Source organism: Nuphar pumila, chromosome 3 (genome assembly GCF_984573655.1).
Source record: "Nuphar pumila chromosome 3, dmNupPumi1.hap1.1, whole genome shotgun sequence".
Lineage (NCBI taxonomy): Eukaryota > Viridiplantae > Streptophyta > Magnoliopsida > Nymphaeales > Nymphaeaceae > Nuphar > Nuphar pumila.
In genome coordinates this window covers 80032058-80048381 of record NC_143251.1, presented here as the reverse complement: position 1 = coordinate 80048381, position 16324 = coordinate 80032058, and the positions used below count along the sequence as shown (strand labels likewise).

The following is a 16324-nucleotide window of genomic DNA, read 5'->3' as shown; positions in this document are numbered from 1 at the left end:
AAAGCTGAAATTCTCTAGCTTGCTAACATGATAATGCAAAATGTAGTTCAAGTAGGGGAAGAGACTGAACTACTGGTTGGCCTAAATAATGGGGGTAATTGTGTTTATCATTCTTCATCTCACTTCTCCTCCACATTTTTTTTTGTTGGTTATCATTCGTCTTTTATTTTTGTTTTTCTGTTGTTTCTCTCATTTCTGGTCAAACTGATGCCTGTTCTGTTGCAAAAATTATAGGTGAGGCACCTTTGAAGGTTCACGCAATAAGGGCTAACCTTCATCCGCCCTTTGATCATAGACTATTTGTGCAAAACCTAACACTTCAGGTAAAAGTCAACATGGTAGAGATTTGTAAAATATTTTGGTAAAATACCTTGGATATATCATTCTGTGAAAAATCTTTTATAATATTGTTCAATTTTTCACATATTGAGTGTTTATGGCTGGCTATCCATCCACAGATGTGCATGTGCAAATGCTGCACACACATGCAGGTCATCATGGTCAAATGACCAAGGCAAGGTGATTGGCTGGAGTGGAAACATTTGCCATCCACTGAAGTATTAGCTACTTTTCATAAACTTCTTGGGACAAATTCTTTGATATTGCTTGGTTATTGAAGTAGTTTTCATCTTTTTTGGTTAATTGGGTCTGAAGTGCTTGCAAAATGACTGAGAAGCATTTTAGTGAGTTTATCCGTATTATGCTTTACTTCTGAATCAAGGGAATGCATATCAATATTCCATCGTGTGCTTGTTCCCGTTTTATTCCACTTTGTTTTTGTTTTCACTTTAGCCTTCTATTTTCAGAGATTTCTCTATGTATCTATGTTTTCCTATCATTTCAGGAATTTTTCAATGCAACGGTTCCACTGTCTGCTGAGGCTACATTTCCGTACATATTTGCTGTACACAAATACTTACAGGTATTCTTGTTGCTGAAGATTTTTTTTTAATAAATTTTTGAAGCCAGATGACCAATAAAAAAAAGAAGAAAAAGCTTTTTCTGCTACTGACCAGTTCTGGTTGTGCATCGTGCAGAACCTGCCATCTTTTTGTCTTGCGGCCTAGAGCATTTGATCTTGTGGGAACTGTTGTGTATGAGGTAGATGAGCAGTAATACAACAATGCATTCTACAACCGTACCATTGAAGCTGTTGAGGCTGGTGGTTTTCATAGTATTGAGTCTATTTTCCTTGTTACACTTGGAATTGCCCTCACTGGACTATTGGGGCTGTGGATATATGGACAAATGCAGAACTTATCCAAGGTAATAAATGCATAATGTGCTTCCATGTTTACCCCTCCCAGTCCCCCTTTCGTTTGCACATACTGATTAGATAACGCATATGAACTGTTATAGTCTGTCTGTCAGATCTGCTATTTCGTGTGGTGGTCTTTGTATGATATTTTCATTTTTTGTGTGTGGCTTTGATATATGCCTGCAGTAGCATATGTTGTACAGAAGAAAAAATGTCATGCAGTTATTGATATTTCCTTATATGGTTTTGCTCGACTTAGTTTCAGAGGAAGCACAGAGAACAAGGGGATACATGAGCAGTTGTATTACTGCACCTTTCCTTCTAAACGGATATCTTGTGGATTTGACTTGATTAGCTAATCAGACTTATGTTAGCAAATCCTGAATCCAAACCCTAATACTATCGGTTCAGTCTTGGGTGAGGCTTGGTAGCTTTACCTGAATTTTTGAAGAGCTTCCCCTTGTGTCGTATTCATTGTCCTTGCTTCTGGCATCAATGTATGTTGTCAGATTAATGGGATATAACAGTGGAACATAAGTGGTTTCAGTGAATAATAGTGTTTGGTTCTTAGGGGTATTGCCTTTTAAAAAAAGTGATATTTTGAAAACATCATGTTTTTTGAGGTATTATATCAGCCCTTGAAAATATTGTGATAAATTACAATATTTTATGTTTGAGTTTTAGCTAGAGTTATCAGAAGCTTCTTAGGTAGGTGGGAAGCTCGCTTCTTGAAAACTCGCTTCGGAAGCACGATGCTCCTCGCTTCTGAAACTTCATGGGAAACTCGATTCCCCCACGCTTCTTCTATGCTTCTCATACACATGGTCTATGCATAGTAATAGTATATGCTTTTCTCACATTTCTTTTCATCTTTTTCATGTATTTTCTCTCATGCTTTCACTCACTTTCCATGCACTTTCTTTAAATTGGTAACCATTATTGTTAGATTTTAACAAAAATTTAGCTCTTTTATAGAAAAATCATGAAATATAAGAATAATCAATTTTATTTTAGTTTTTATTTGTTTTTTGTTTGATTCCATATTGCTTCATTTTTTATTCATATTTCACTTTTAAATTGAAACTTCACTTCCTGCTTCGTATAAATTTAAAAATGCCTCACTTCTCGCTTCTGCTTCTCGTATCGTTTCCCGCTTTCGCTTCCTAGTTTGGCAACCTTGGTTTTAGCGAATAAGCATTGGTAAAATCTGAAATAATCCATTTTGTGTAACGCCCCAAAATTTCAAACTTGCGAAACTATTCTTTTGTTAATTCAGAAGGCAAGCTGACAACTTTGGACACGTTAGCTAAAAGAACCAAAACTCACAAAATTCGGATATCTCAAGGAAAATCCGTTACAAACCCAAAACGTCCAGGATGCAAGCTAAGAGCAGGAAGAAGAAGTCTTGAAGCTATCTAGTCATCGCGCCATCGCTCGTGGTGTACCTAATCATCACCTGTACCCATAGAATAAGTTAGTTTCACGAAAAACTAGTAGGTGCACAAGAGAGACTACAGAAAATTGAATTAAGTACATTTAATTGAGTATGTTAAGCCGTTTAAAGCAGATATGTAGTTAAACAGAGTAAGCAGTGCAACAAGGTAAGCAGTTCAAAGCAAGTAAGCAGTGTAAGCGGCTAAGCAGTGTAAATGCTTAAGTAGTGCAAACGCGTAAATAGTGCAAACACGTAAATAGTGCAAGCGAGTAAGTAAGCAGTGCAAATGCGTAAGTAGTGCAAACGCGTAAGTAGTGCAAGCGAGTAAGTAAGCAGTGCAAATGTCAAAACGTAGCAAGACAGATTAATTTGATCGTAAGCTATGAACTACCACGCTACAAGCTTGTTCTCGTTCCTAGAACGAGGTCTCTATATTTAATCATTATTAGGACATCGTTTGTCGCTCTCACTACTTCTAACAAACCCTTTGTCCTAAACAACCTTAAACTATTCCCATCTCTCAAGGCCTTATGCAGCCAACTGTCACCGATTATGACTCACCTAAGACATCATACTTTCTCAGAAAAACCCACCCTTCCATAGAAGGTCCAAAACATGATCATGATCTAAAACCGGTAAAGATCTGAGTCTCACAACAGGGTTCAACATGTAATCATGCTAAAACAGAAAGCTGAAACTATAAATTCATAAGTGACTATCCCAATCAATCTCAGAAGATCATCACAACTCACTATAACTTTTTATGGTAAGCAAAAACACACGATCCACGTCGGATCGCTCGGTCTGGGAGATATACGACCTGACAAGGAATTACCGCCCTAGAGGGTATACCTGGTCTTGAAACATATACTTCCTCCCAAGAGTTCACCGTCTTTGCGGCTATTGTTCGTGGACAGTGTACATCCTCACAAAGATTCTACTACTCTAGCTGGTTTACCCGATCTCGGAAATGTACAACCTCACAAGGAATTTCGCCCTAGATGGTATACCTGGTCTTGGACCATACACTTCTTCACAGGACTTCACCGTCTTTGCGGCTACCCGTTCGCGGACAGTGTACATCCTCATAGAGAATCTACCACTCTAGTCGGGTCACCTGGTCTTGATCATACATACTCTCACAGTGAAACCTTTGGGAAGTCGGTCCCCAACAAATGTCATATACAATGAAAATTATTGTAATACAAGCATCAACACAAATGACCGCTCTCAGGGTCGATAGCCACTATTATAATCAACAAGATCAATGCCGGATCACCTGGTTTGGGAAATGTATAACCTCACAAGGAATTCTGCCTTAGACGGTATACCTGGTCTTGGGCCATATACTTTCTCACAGGAGTTCACCGTCTTTGCGGCTACCCGTTCATAGATAGTGTACATCCTCACAGAGAATCTACCACTCTAGCCGGTTACCTGGTCTTGATCATACATGCCCTCGCAGATAATCCTTTGGGGATCATGTCCTCAACAAATAACCAACTCAGTGATACATGCATCAATACAATCGACTTCTCCGAACCATTGACCGCCTTTGGGGTCAATAGCCACCAATATGGGCACAAGCATGTATATCAACAATATGCATCATATCACTCCACATGGTAAAACAAAACACACGATCACCCATTCTTCTAATAAGGTTCCATGAACCATGAACATATTATCGCATACTTCCAACATTTCTTATCACGTGGCATAACAATCACATCACACAGAAGCATATAATCCTACGCATCATATTATTGTCACAAGGAATATTACAATCCTCAAATAGGACCTCAAAGCATGCGTAAACGACACATGAAAACACGAAGGTATGACAATCCAGCTGATTCTATAGGCAAAGAGTAACTAACTCTATCCAACAACTAAACAAAACAACTGAATAAGACAAGCACTCATAACAATGCTCGCGATACATATAATTACCATTAAATGGCTCAGTCCATCAGCAAGTAATTAAATTAATTGTAAGGCATAAACCATTGCATCACAAGCCATTCATAAGCTATACATGATAAGCAATCATACGGCAACAGTTATATCATAATATGTAAGCAGCTTATAAGACAAACAGTCACATCAATCCTAGTTGCCACTAGTTCGTAGATTACGAGCTGTATGCAATCACATCAATCATAAGATATGCAAGCCAACATGTGCTACGCTACAACAAGCACCAAGCACCAAGCAGTTCGACCAAGGGGTAAAGTAAGTCACATGCTAATATATAGCAACTGGCATAATGCTATTATTATAAGCACTTAACCAGTATGAGAAGCTAATTATTACTCAGCAAAGAACTGCGTAAGCAGTTTAACCAAATAGAGTAACACCTTGACAAGCGTGCATAGCTCAACGAGTAGCATATTGAATTATCGAGCAAACGAGCAATCAACCAGTGTTAACAGACTTTATGTTTCGATATTACTGGCCTGCGGGTATGCGCATGCAAAACGTAAAAACAACTAAGGCTAGTTCGGACGTATGTTATTCTATGTATTTTCAATAACCCGAATAGCTAGTTGAGTCCGCTCCTAAAGGGACGGCTTTAGCCGAGAGATGATTCCCCAAAGACAGGTAAGCAGTGCCACATATGCATCTAACTACTGCAGAAGTGCTTAGCTAAGTATTATAGCCCCTTTCTCCTAACTCCAATGACTGGAGAGGCCGGATCATTGTCCGTGGGGTGGTTGTTAACAACATGTCCATTGGAGTTTTGTACCGCTCTGTCCTCTTGTCAAACAACAAGAAGCGAATGAGTGCTTTAGGGGTTGCTTAACTAACGACCCAACCTATGCTGTGGTCTTTAAACCATTCGAGCATCTTGCTTGTGAAGGCGAATGTGAGACCATTTTATGTGATTACAACATTGTGCATTTAACACTATTCAAGGTCGCACGACCGTCTCATCCGATCATCATAGTATTAGCGTGTAGTGCACGACTACAAGTACTCTAGGATGAAAGGGGCATAATTCCTCAATAGGAACCTCATCAGAAGTGTTTCACAAAGATGTAATGCTTCTCAAACTATACTTTGACATTCTTTATCTTTTGAAACAGTCATCAGCTTGTGCCAACATTTAGCATGCGATTTTCTAGAATCTCATCCGCTATCAGGGTATCTATATGCCTCGCATGACTCGATACCGGCCTCGATAGATGGGATACGAGTTTCTCAACAGAACAAGCCAATCACCTCCTTCCAAATGCTTTGATTTGGGCAGTCTTTGATGCTTTTGTGCAGCTCCCTAAAATCTCAAGTCGACTCTGCAGGACTGCGTACACGAAGAGCCAGGATCCTTGCGAGGTATCCCTCTCCTTAGACGAGGATGTATCGCTCGCTCCCGACTGAACTCTTGTCGCAAGAGGGAGAGTGATAGATGTCTCTTGCATCCTCCACGAGGTTGCCTCAAAAGCGTATGCAATGAGCGAGAACCTGAGCCTCATCTGCAATAGCATGACAGTAACAACACATGCAAAAGCAAGAGCCTGGGCGCAAAGCGCGGCAGCAAAGTAAAGAATGTGAGCAGGAGTGCAACGTAAAACCTTTGCGCGATGCGCGACGGTAAAGTAAAGACTGACAGAAAGTAAAGGACAAGGATCGCGAAACCACGTCATTGAAATTAATGCGTACTCGTATAAATATATATTTTTATATATATATATATATTTATTTAATGATCCCTTTTTAGTTAATTGAACTTAATTTAATTGTCCAAGTCTTTCGTGCAATCTTTCCCTACCTTGAGGGGTTGCGGTCCTCGTATGCCAGCGGCGTAGGTAAGCACAAGCCACGAAGGGCGATGTGATCATCACAAAATTTTTCCTCTTGGTTTCTCTCTCTTCCTTCACTTTTCCTTTTTAACCTCTATTTTCCTTTTTGAAGGGGAAATACAACAACAACAACAAAACAACAACAACTACGCCTTCATCCCAAAACAATTGGGGTCAGCGATATGAACCAAAAAAGAAATTCATTTTGGGTCTTCCACATAAATCCTTTTCCTCCAATCATTTCTATCCAACGCCATGTCCTCGGTGAGGTTCAAAGCATTCATATCCTTTCCTATCATCTCCATCCAAGTCTTCCTAGGCCTACCCCGACCTCTTTTAACTAATGTATTTTCCCATTTCTCCAACCTTCTAACTGGAGCATCATTAGGCCTTCGCCGAATATGTCCAAACCACCGTAAACGATTCTCTCGCATCTTATTTTCAATGGGTGCAACACCTACCTTCTTACGTATCTCTTGGTTCCGAATCTTATCTTTTATTGTATTTCCACACATCCATCTAAGCATCTGCATCTCAGCTACACTCATTTTTTGAATATGATGTCTCTTGGCAGCCCAACATTCCGTACCATATAGTAAAGCGGGTCTAATAGTCGTCCTATAAAACTTTCCCTTCAACCGCAATGGCATTCTACGATCGCACAGCACTCCAGTAGCACTTTTCCATTTTATCCACCCAACCTTTATCCTATGATTTACATCTCCATCAATTTCTCCATACTTTTGAATGATGGATCCCAAATATTTGAAATAATCATTCACCGATATATCTTGCTCACCAAGCTTCACTACACTCCCATCACTACTTCGTTGCTTACTAAACCGACATTCCATATATTCAGTCTTACTCTTACTCAACTTAAAACCTCTAGCTTCCAATGTCTGTCTCCATAATTCTAACTTAGCATTAACCCCAGCTCTAGACTCATCAATCAAAACAATATCATCAGCAAACAACATACACCACGGTACATTTTCTTGAATTGATCTCGTAAGCTCATCCATCACTATCGCAAATAGGAAAGGGCTTAAAGCAGATCCTTGATGTAACCCAACCGTTATCGGGAAATTGGTTGTCACCCCTCCACAAGTGCGGACATTGGTTACTACTCCTTCATACATATCTTTAATTATACTAATGTACTTGAGAGAAACACCTTTCTTCATCATTGTCCACCAGAGAACGTCCCTAGGTACTCTATCGTATGCCTTCTCTAAATCAATAAAAACCATATGCAAATCTTTGTTCCTCTCTCTATATCTTTCAATAAGTTGTCTAAGAAGATGTATAGCTTCCATAGTTGATCTTCCAGGCATAAAACCAAATTGATTCTCCGATATCATGACAACCTTCCTCAACCTAGACTCAATCACCCTCTCCCAAAGTTTCATAGTATGACTCATGAGTTTTATACCACGATAGTTTGTGCAATCTTGTATATCACCCTTATTCTTATATAAAGGCACCAAAGTACTCTTCCTCCACTCATTAGGCATCTTATTTGTTCGCCAAATCAAGTTAAAAAGATTTGTCAACCATTCTAAACCTTTCTCTCCCAAGCATTTCTAATGAGTAAAGACAGAAAGAGAAGAGAGAAGAGAAAAAGAAAGAAAAAAGAGAGATGAACTCTTTTGCGAAGGTCTCACTTGACCTTAATTTTGAAAAGATTTAAAAGATTACTCACCTCCGTTTTTGAAATATTTGCGGAAAAATTAGAGAGACGGGATTCGCTCGTCGGTACGAGGTTCGACCGTTCCTGGCGCCTTTACTAGGGATAATCGAACCAATGATCGAATTTATGCCTTTTGCTTTGCCTAAATATTGTCTAAGTATTTATTCTAAGTCTAAGAATGCACAAAGAATCATGCTTGTGAAAATGTGAATGCAAAGATGTATGCTTTTGAGAAGAATTATTTAGAATTTTTAGGATTTTCCAAATGATCTTGAAATAAATTTGAGAATATGGCGAAGAAATATTTTTTTGAAAGTTGAATCTAACTTAGAACTTAAGATAGATCTGAAAAGATATTCAAAGTTCTAAGTCTTGGAATAATCAGAGTTGGGAAAATAAATCTTGAATTGAAAAGAATGACTATAAAGGGGGTTTTGAAGCTGAGATAGAATTTCGAAGTAAAAATGAATTTTCAAAGTTAGAATGAACTTTGAATTTTGATTTTGAATCTAGGGTTCAAATTTGAGAGAGAATCTTGGAAGGGAATTGAGTCCCAGATTTAAAGTCTGAAACTAGAATGAATCTTGGATCTAGGTGGAATTTGAAAACAGAATTGGTTTTGAAATCTGGATTTTCAGGATAGATTTTGAATTCGAAATTTGGAATCCTAAAATGACATTGGATCCGAAGTCTGGAATCCAATATGGAATTAGAAGATGGATCTGGATTTTGGGAATCTAGATAAGATTTGAAGATGGATCTGGATTTTGGAAATCCAAATGAGATTTGAAGATGGATCTGGATTTTGGAAATCCAGATGAGATCCGAAGATGGGTCTGGGCTTTGGAAATGTAAATGGGATTTGGATTTTGGGAACCCAGATAAAACTTGAAATTGAATTTGAAAAATCCTAGATCAATTTTCAAAATTTGGGAAGAATGATAGAGAATAAAACTTGATTTTCAACTTGAATTTTGAAATCAGGAGATGAATATGGAAATTTTGAAGTTGAATTGAACTTTGAAATTTGATCTGGAATATTGAGTTGAATTTGAATTTAAACTTTGAAAAGCTAATTTGGAAATTCAAAGTTTGAAATGAACTTTGGAATTATTTGAATTGGGAATGAAATTCCGAATCTAGAAATGATTTTTGATATTTCAAAGTCAAATTGGACTTTCAAATTGAAGTTTGAATTTTGAAATAAAATAGGATTTGAGAATAGAAAGAAGAATTTGAATTTATAAATGAGAATTGAAGATTGATTTGAGAGGTGAAGAAGATATTTAATGAATATATCTCAAAAATCACTTGGATTTTGAAAAAGAATTGTTGAAAATATGATGTAATTCTATCCTAAATGTTGAATGATTTAAAGTTTTTTTTTTTAAAATTAGATATTGAAAAATATATTTTATTCTTTAAATGAATTAAAATAAGATTGAAGATATAATACATTTCTGACTATGATAATAAAATATATTATATAATAATCTATATTTAAATTCAGGTGAAGAATAAAACACATTTTGGTGTCTTTATAGAGTTTAAAATGAAATTAACTCTCAATATATCTTAACTATAGCCATTGATATATATATTTTGAGCTAATTTTAAATTAAACTCTGATAAAGGAAGAAACTATTTGAAAATATAATGATTTTTGAAGGAGATCCAGTGTGGATCCAGTGTTATTCCATAAAAGATGAAAACCATAAGTCTTGTTCGCACCCTGACTATGGCCATTGATGCAAATCATCAACCTAGGATTTAATCACCTTTTTATTAGAATGGTGCACGTGCCATTCGTGTTCCATTTGTTCAATTTTGCAATAAAGGAGGAAAAATGATATGACAAGCAATTGCTAAGATATGTATGCTCATACATTCTAACCTAGTGCAAGGAATATAAATTCTCATTACATCTAGCTATTATAATCTTGAAATTGAAGTTGAATTTACAAAAGTCCCTAATTTAGGGAGGAAAGATAGCCTTTTCCCCATTTAGCACAAATAGAAAGGGAGATGGTAATGTCACATGGGATCAAGGAGACAGATGATGAAATGGATTTAAAACACACATGAGATCATATGACTAAATGCATATGAATATGCATATATATTCCCATGACTAAAGATCTATATAAAATTTAAATACAGGTATACTATACAACATGTAAGGCTCATGCCTAAGAGCCAATGTCGATATGAGTATCGAACAACAAATAAGAGATATACGTGAGTGGTGAATCACACAATAATTGACACAAGTGAGTGATAAATTGATGAACTGATTCCTGCAAAATAAAGGCATAGATGTACAACACACAATACTACAATTATTTCACTTGTACATAGTGATTATGTATTTCATGACATGTTATTTTGGTATGTAAGAGACAAGTGCTGTGCTGTAGCAATGAAAAATGTGCAGAATGTGAGGAAAGTGGCATGCAAATGTTGTGCACCGAGTGTGCATATGCTACTGCCAACATAGAATGCGTGGGCACTGTAGGTGTACAATGTGCTTAGGTGCGTGGGGTTGTAGTAATAAGGGATGGAGCAATTATAGTGAAGGTAAGGTGCTGCTAGCAGTGTATTGGAGGGATATGGGCTGTGATAAGAATCAGTGAGAAAGGAGTGTAATAGCTGACAGACTCTACAGATATGATATATGCACAGTAGATATGATATATGCACAGTGGGCATGGAGGAAGGTGGAGTGTAGATGCAAGAGTGTTGATACATGGCTGGAAATACAGTGCATCATGACTTATGCAAAGAGATTGATGACACCATGTACAGCAATACAATGCATAATATGAAAATACAGTAGGTGGGTTAATGAAATGTTCAGGTGGCAAATCCGAAGACTGGGAGCCATTGGTTCTGATAGCCAACATTCTAGAAGAGTTAAGATCAAAGGAGTCTCCAAAGGGGATTGAGCTGCTGTGTATCAGGTGCAACAGGTGGTGTAGCAGTAGTGTAAGTATTATGAAAATATGAAAAGGTTATGTAGAAGGTGTTGTGGGTTGAGTGTGTAGTGGGAAAGATGTTGAATGGGTATGCAGGGGATTATGTCTAAGCCATGATGAAGATGTGAAATGTTGAATGACAAGGTGGATTAGGCATTGGAAGTATAGGCAAAAATGGAAGTGCTAGGAAAGGTGGAGTTGAAGCTGTGAAGGAAGTTGAACTTGAGCTTGAGCCTGAAGGGGCTGAGAGGGTGGCATTGTCTGTTGCTACTGCTGCAACACCAACTGTGGTTGTTGACCAGGTGATGGTTGATGAACCTACAGTTGTGGTGTCTGGCTTGTAACCAAAGCCGACTATGTACGAGGTAAGAAACTGCCCCATTTTGCAGATGTGGACTAGAAGGAATTTGCTGCATAGCAAAAGAAGTGATTTGCTGGATCAGCTGACAATTGACCATTCAAACCAAATAATTGTTGAGGTGGAGGCCTTTGGTCATGTCTGCTGGTTCATCAAGAGAGGAACTTGGAGCTATCAACTGAACTGTATAGATGTTAGTGGCATCGATCCCCGTGTGTAAGATGATGAGATTTGCTGCTAAAGGTTGGAAAGAGGATGGCAAGTGCTGTGGAAAACTCAAAGAATATGCTACGAGGTGTCATAAGGGAGATTGTATGGTGTTGCTAAAGATGGTGGTAGTTGAGTGAAAAGGACGTGCTGTGGTGTGTAACCTGAATGCAACTGTGCGTGAAGCACAAAATATTGGTTCTAATTCAACAGTTTAAACAATGTGTTAGCATGAGATAAGTAATAATAATAATAATAATAATAATAATAATAATAATAATAATAATAATAATAAAGTATCCCTACAACTTTAAAAGAAATGCATACGGGAGTGAGGGCAGTTACATGACAGTCACCTGTGAGAACAAGTGAATGAATCAGTGGAATAGAGCACCGAAAATCCAAATACTGAAACAAATCAAGAAAAAAAAATCTAGAGGAAAGAACTGAAAAATGGCTTTAGCATACATTCAAAAAGTGACCCAGGGCTCAATAGCTACTCAAATAGACTTTCCTTGGAATCAAGGACTTAAGACCACCAGGATTCAAAATGGGATCAAAAGGTTCCATGGTGAAATGAACATACATTTGTTTTTTTTTTAAATCAACAACATATGCGTAGGAATGTCTACTGAAGGAAAAAAGAAATTAAAAAATAAAATAAAATGATAATACAGATAAAACAATGAATTAGGCAATAAATGTGAATAATATGATACAAAAGCATGTAGAGTGCTACCCACATGATACAGTGGGATAAAGAAGAAAGAAGCTTAAACCCAATTCAAATGCTAACAATGCATAAAATGCAGGAGATGCATCCATACTGGGAGGGACTAGATGCCGTAATGGGCTATGCTTAATGCCTCGTGGATTCACTGTTATGGATGCTAATGTGCAGATACCAGATGCCATGAATGGGCTATGCTTAATGCCTCGTGGATTCACTGTTATGGATGCTAATGTGCAGAGACCAGATTGCATGAACGTTTAGGATGCATAAAATCACAATGTAACAAGAATATAAGAAACGAAATGGACGTTTATGATGAAATGCCTGGATCTGCAGGAAATCGGTAGAGCATATGTATGGGATAAATCGTGAGACACTAGTGAGAATGAGGAAAATATCAATCGTAAATGAGTCGGTAAACAAAGACGCTGGCAAAAAAAAAATGTAAATCGAAACTGAATGCTATGATGCAGAGAGGTACAAAATTGAAGCGGGAGATTGATTCGCTACTATAGAATAGTTTTAATGAACAAAAATTCACACTTAAGCAAATAAAATTTACCATAAATTGCAGAAATAATCAAAGAAATGTGATGATAGGGGAGATGCTATCTATGGTGTCTCAGAGGACATGGTTAACCAACAAGCAGCATTATAGCTCAAACCAGACCATTCTCCCTCTATATTTTCTTACATGCTTGATCTCTCAAAATATTTTCAGATCTCAGAAACGCAGACAAACTTCTTCTCATGACCCTATTAACTGAGAATCCATGACCCACATCAAGCAAAAACTAAATCATAGATGATTGAAGATAAACATTATACACTCCACTCCCCTCAATACAGCCTTGGGGAGTTCGTGAATCATCATCTGTCAAGAGATAAAATGCACAAAAAAAATCGTTTACCTGAATGGACAAAACTGATATTAAATACCCGCTGAAATTGGAAGGTCAAGTGCCGAATCTGCAAATCAATATAAACTTAAGAGATAAATGGAAAATCCACAGAAAAGGGGGGGAATATGATATAAAACAAAGGGGAGGTATCAAACGAATTAGCATTCAAATGATGTAATTATAAAGAAATTTTTAGAAAAGAAAAACAACAGATGTTGGAATAAGAGATTCCATTGATATTGCATATCCATAGACCGAATTTGTCGGGATTATGGAGGATGCATTAATGGGGCAAAGTAAGGAAGATCCAAAGAAAATGTATATGTAAAAAGAAAGAAGACAGAAAACAACAGAGAAAAGTGGGAAGGGGGACTCACCGTGATCCCACTGCGGTTGATGATCCCTCTCTTTTTTTTTTCTTTTGATTAATTCTGAGAACATAAGGAAAGCTGGAGCTCTGCTGTGGGACTCCCTTCAAGGAAAATGAAGAAGAAGAAGGCGCAATGGGGATCTTGTAGTCGACTTCCTTCGGTCGATAAAAAAAAGCAAGATGTAAGAAGAGGGAGGAAGAATGGAGAGGTAGTGGTAAAAAAAATCGGATGCTAGAAGGGTGGAGGGGTGAAGGCGATGAGGAGGAAGAGGCCTCGACTGCTTATTTATAACGGGAAACCGTTATGGTTTTTACAATAGGGGTCCCCTATATTTTTCAGAAATTTCAAAAGAAGGTTTTCAGAAAAAAAAAGTTTTTCAAAAGGGATTTTTGGTTTAAGAAAAGGGAATAAGCTATTTATTTATTTTTTTCCAATTTTTGAAAGAAAAACCCCAAAAGCGTAGGGGAAACACGAGGACTTTTAACAAGTGGGACCCAAATGATGTTTTTAAAAGGTTTTTGTAAAATTATTATTTTGAAATATTCAAGATTTTCTAAAATGAGGTTTTTGAGAAAAGTAGGGTTTATTTTGGAAATGGGTTTTAGAAACGGGCCTGGATCCAAGATTTTGAGGAAATATGGAGTTAAGATCTTAGATTGAGATTGAATCTAGATAAAGCCTCTGAGAAAATACAAAGAATTGTTTTTTTTTGATTTTTTGAAGAATAGAAGATCCGGGATCAGAATTGGATCCGAATATCTGATTTGGCTCAGAAACTGGGTCAAAAAATGAAAATTGAGTCTAGATTCCAGTGAATCCAAGAAATGAATGAAAATTTTGATTTAAAATTGACCCGATTATTCAAAGGAAGGGACCCAAGGGCAACAAGGAAATTTTTGGGAAAATTTGGGGTGTTCACAGATGCCCCTCTTTGCTGCTAAGCCGATTGTAAGCCGAACTTAGCGGCAAAGAAGACACACCAAATTTTCTTCTAAAAATGCCCCAGTCAGGAGGTCTGAACTGGGTGTGAAAGAATTTGTTTTTGAGAAACATTATTATCAGGCTTGGCACCTTATCCTGAAATGTTTTAGGAAGAAATGAAATCCTCGAGAAGAAAGTAATTTGGACAGAAGAAAATGAGAAAATCGAGATGAGACTTTTTGGGATGAATATCCCGAAATGGTAAAAAGGAGAGATTTTTGAAAAAGTCTCATGGCTGAGACAAGGATAAAGTTTTTTTTGAAAAGACAGGTTTATCCCTTAACCTGGATGTGACGAAGATATTTTAAGAACCATGATGGGATATTTTTGAAAAATACTTCATGAGACGAGGTTCAAGTGTAATTCTTATTTGAATGGATATACAAATCATGACTTCCTTGATGGGGGAAAACCATGATGGGACTGGGAGAAATACCTCATCAGAATGAGGTGACTCTTTTTGAGAAATATAAATAACGCTAGGTTGCATCAAAATAGATAATGAACATTTATCTCATTTTTGGATAACTATAAAATTTTGCCAATAAGATGAAATTGCAATTGATTCAAATGCTTGAAAGTGTGCACGTATGTGCGAAAGATATTCTCCCTTTCTACCTAGAGCATTTCCTCCAAAATGAGGTTAACTTCCTGGATTCCCGAGTCAGATTCAAATTTTTATGCTGTTGAGTTTCTTCAAGGAAGTTATCCATCTCCTTGATATGAATAGAGAAGAGATATTCTTAATTTCATAAAACCAAGTAGCAAAAAGATATTGATGAAAGGATTTCGCATAAGAAAAGATGATTTCTGGCAATTTTGGCAGTTTGATATCCTGGGGCTTTTCCCATAATAGTCTTTCTGACACTCTTTTTGAGGCATTGAGCTTTCTTGGGTTTCGAGGGAAGTTCATTACATTAACCTTCCTTTTAGAGATGTCCTAACTTTTTTCTTTTTCTTCAGGGAAGGGTACGTCACAAACTCCTTCATCTTGGAGACGCTCCGACCCTTCTTTTTCTCAGGAATTATACTAATGATATTGTTCATTGGTCAAAGATCTCTAGATGATAGCAACAATCAAATATCTTTTAGGGTTTGTCAGGAGGCTCAGCACAGTCGCCTTCATCTTGACGGTGATCTGAACGTTCCCTGGAAGGATCCATCACAAACTCCTTCATCTTGGAGATGATCCAAATCTTCTTTGACTCCGGGGGTCGAACTCGTATATTCGTCTTCATCTTGATGACAATTGAGAGATCCCCTTTGCGGATATTTGATTGTAGCTTAAATGAATGAAGAGATGTGGATTGAGTGAATTCTTTTTATCGTTCAGGATATTTCCACTGCCTGATTGCCAGAAAATCGTCTTTAAACATGCGCCATAGCTATGATCAATATCGATTCGCTTCTGGCTTTTCAACATCATTGAATATTTTTTTTTCGCTAATCATACCAAGACTATTTCTTACATCCTTTTGGTTGACCAACAAAGAGAAGATTTGAATTTTACTCTTTTTCGCAAAAAGCTTCATCCTTTTGAAAAGAATACTAGAGGTAATCTGAGGTGATTCTTGTGCAGTAAAATTTTGGAATCAACACATTTTTAGC

At 37.3% G+C, this 16324-nt stretch overlaps 2 protein-coding genes across 6 annotated transcripts in view; one reads left to right on the top strand and one right to left on the bottom strand.

Annotated features, from left to right (window-relative positions):
• The window catches only part of LOC149843076 (E3 ubiquitin-protein ligase RGLG2-like), a 163913-nt gene that overhangs the window by 52213 nt on the left and 95376 nt on the right, over positions 1-16324 (bottom strand). The window lies entirely within an intron of this gene.
• LOC149843077 (translocon-associated protein subunit alpha-like) overlaps positions 1-16324 on the top strand; it is a 74384-nt gene that overhangs the window by 1044 nt on the left and 57016 nt on the right. The window contains exons 2-5 of one of the 3 annotated variants that reach the window (XM_089999588.1): positions 47-94; positions 235-323; positions 845-922; positions 1038-2716. In XM_089999588.1, coding sequence (XP_089855714.1) covers positions 47-94; positions 235-323; positions 845-922; positions 1038-1067 — 245 coding nt within the window. In that variant the 3' untranslated portion in view covers positions 1068-2716. Of the gene's footprint in view, positions 1-46; positions 95-234; positions 324-844; positions 2717-16324 lie in introns of those variants that run through there. The other 2 variants (XR_016430840.1, XM_089999586.1) reach the window with 2 other exon arrangements.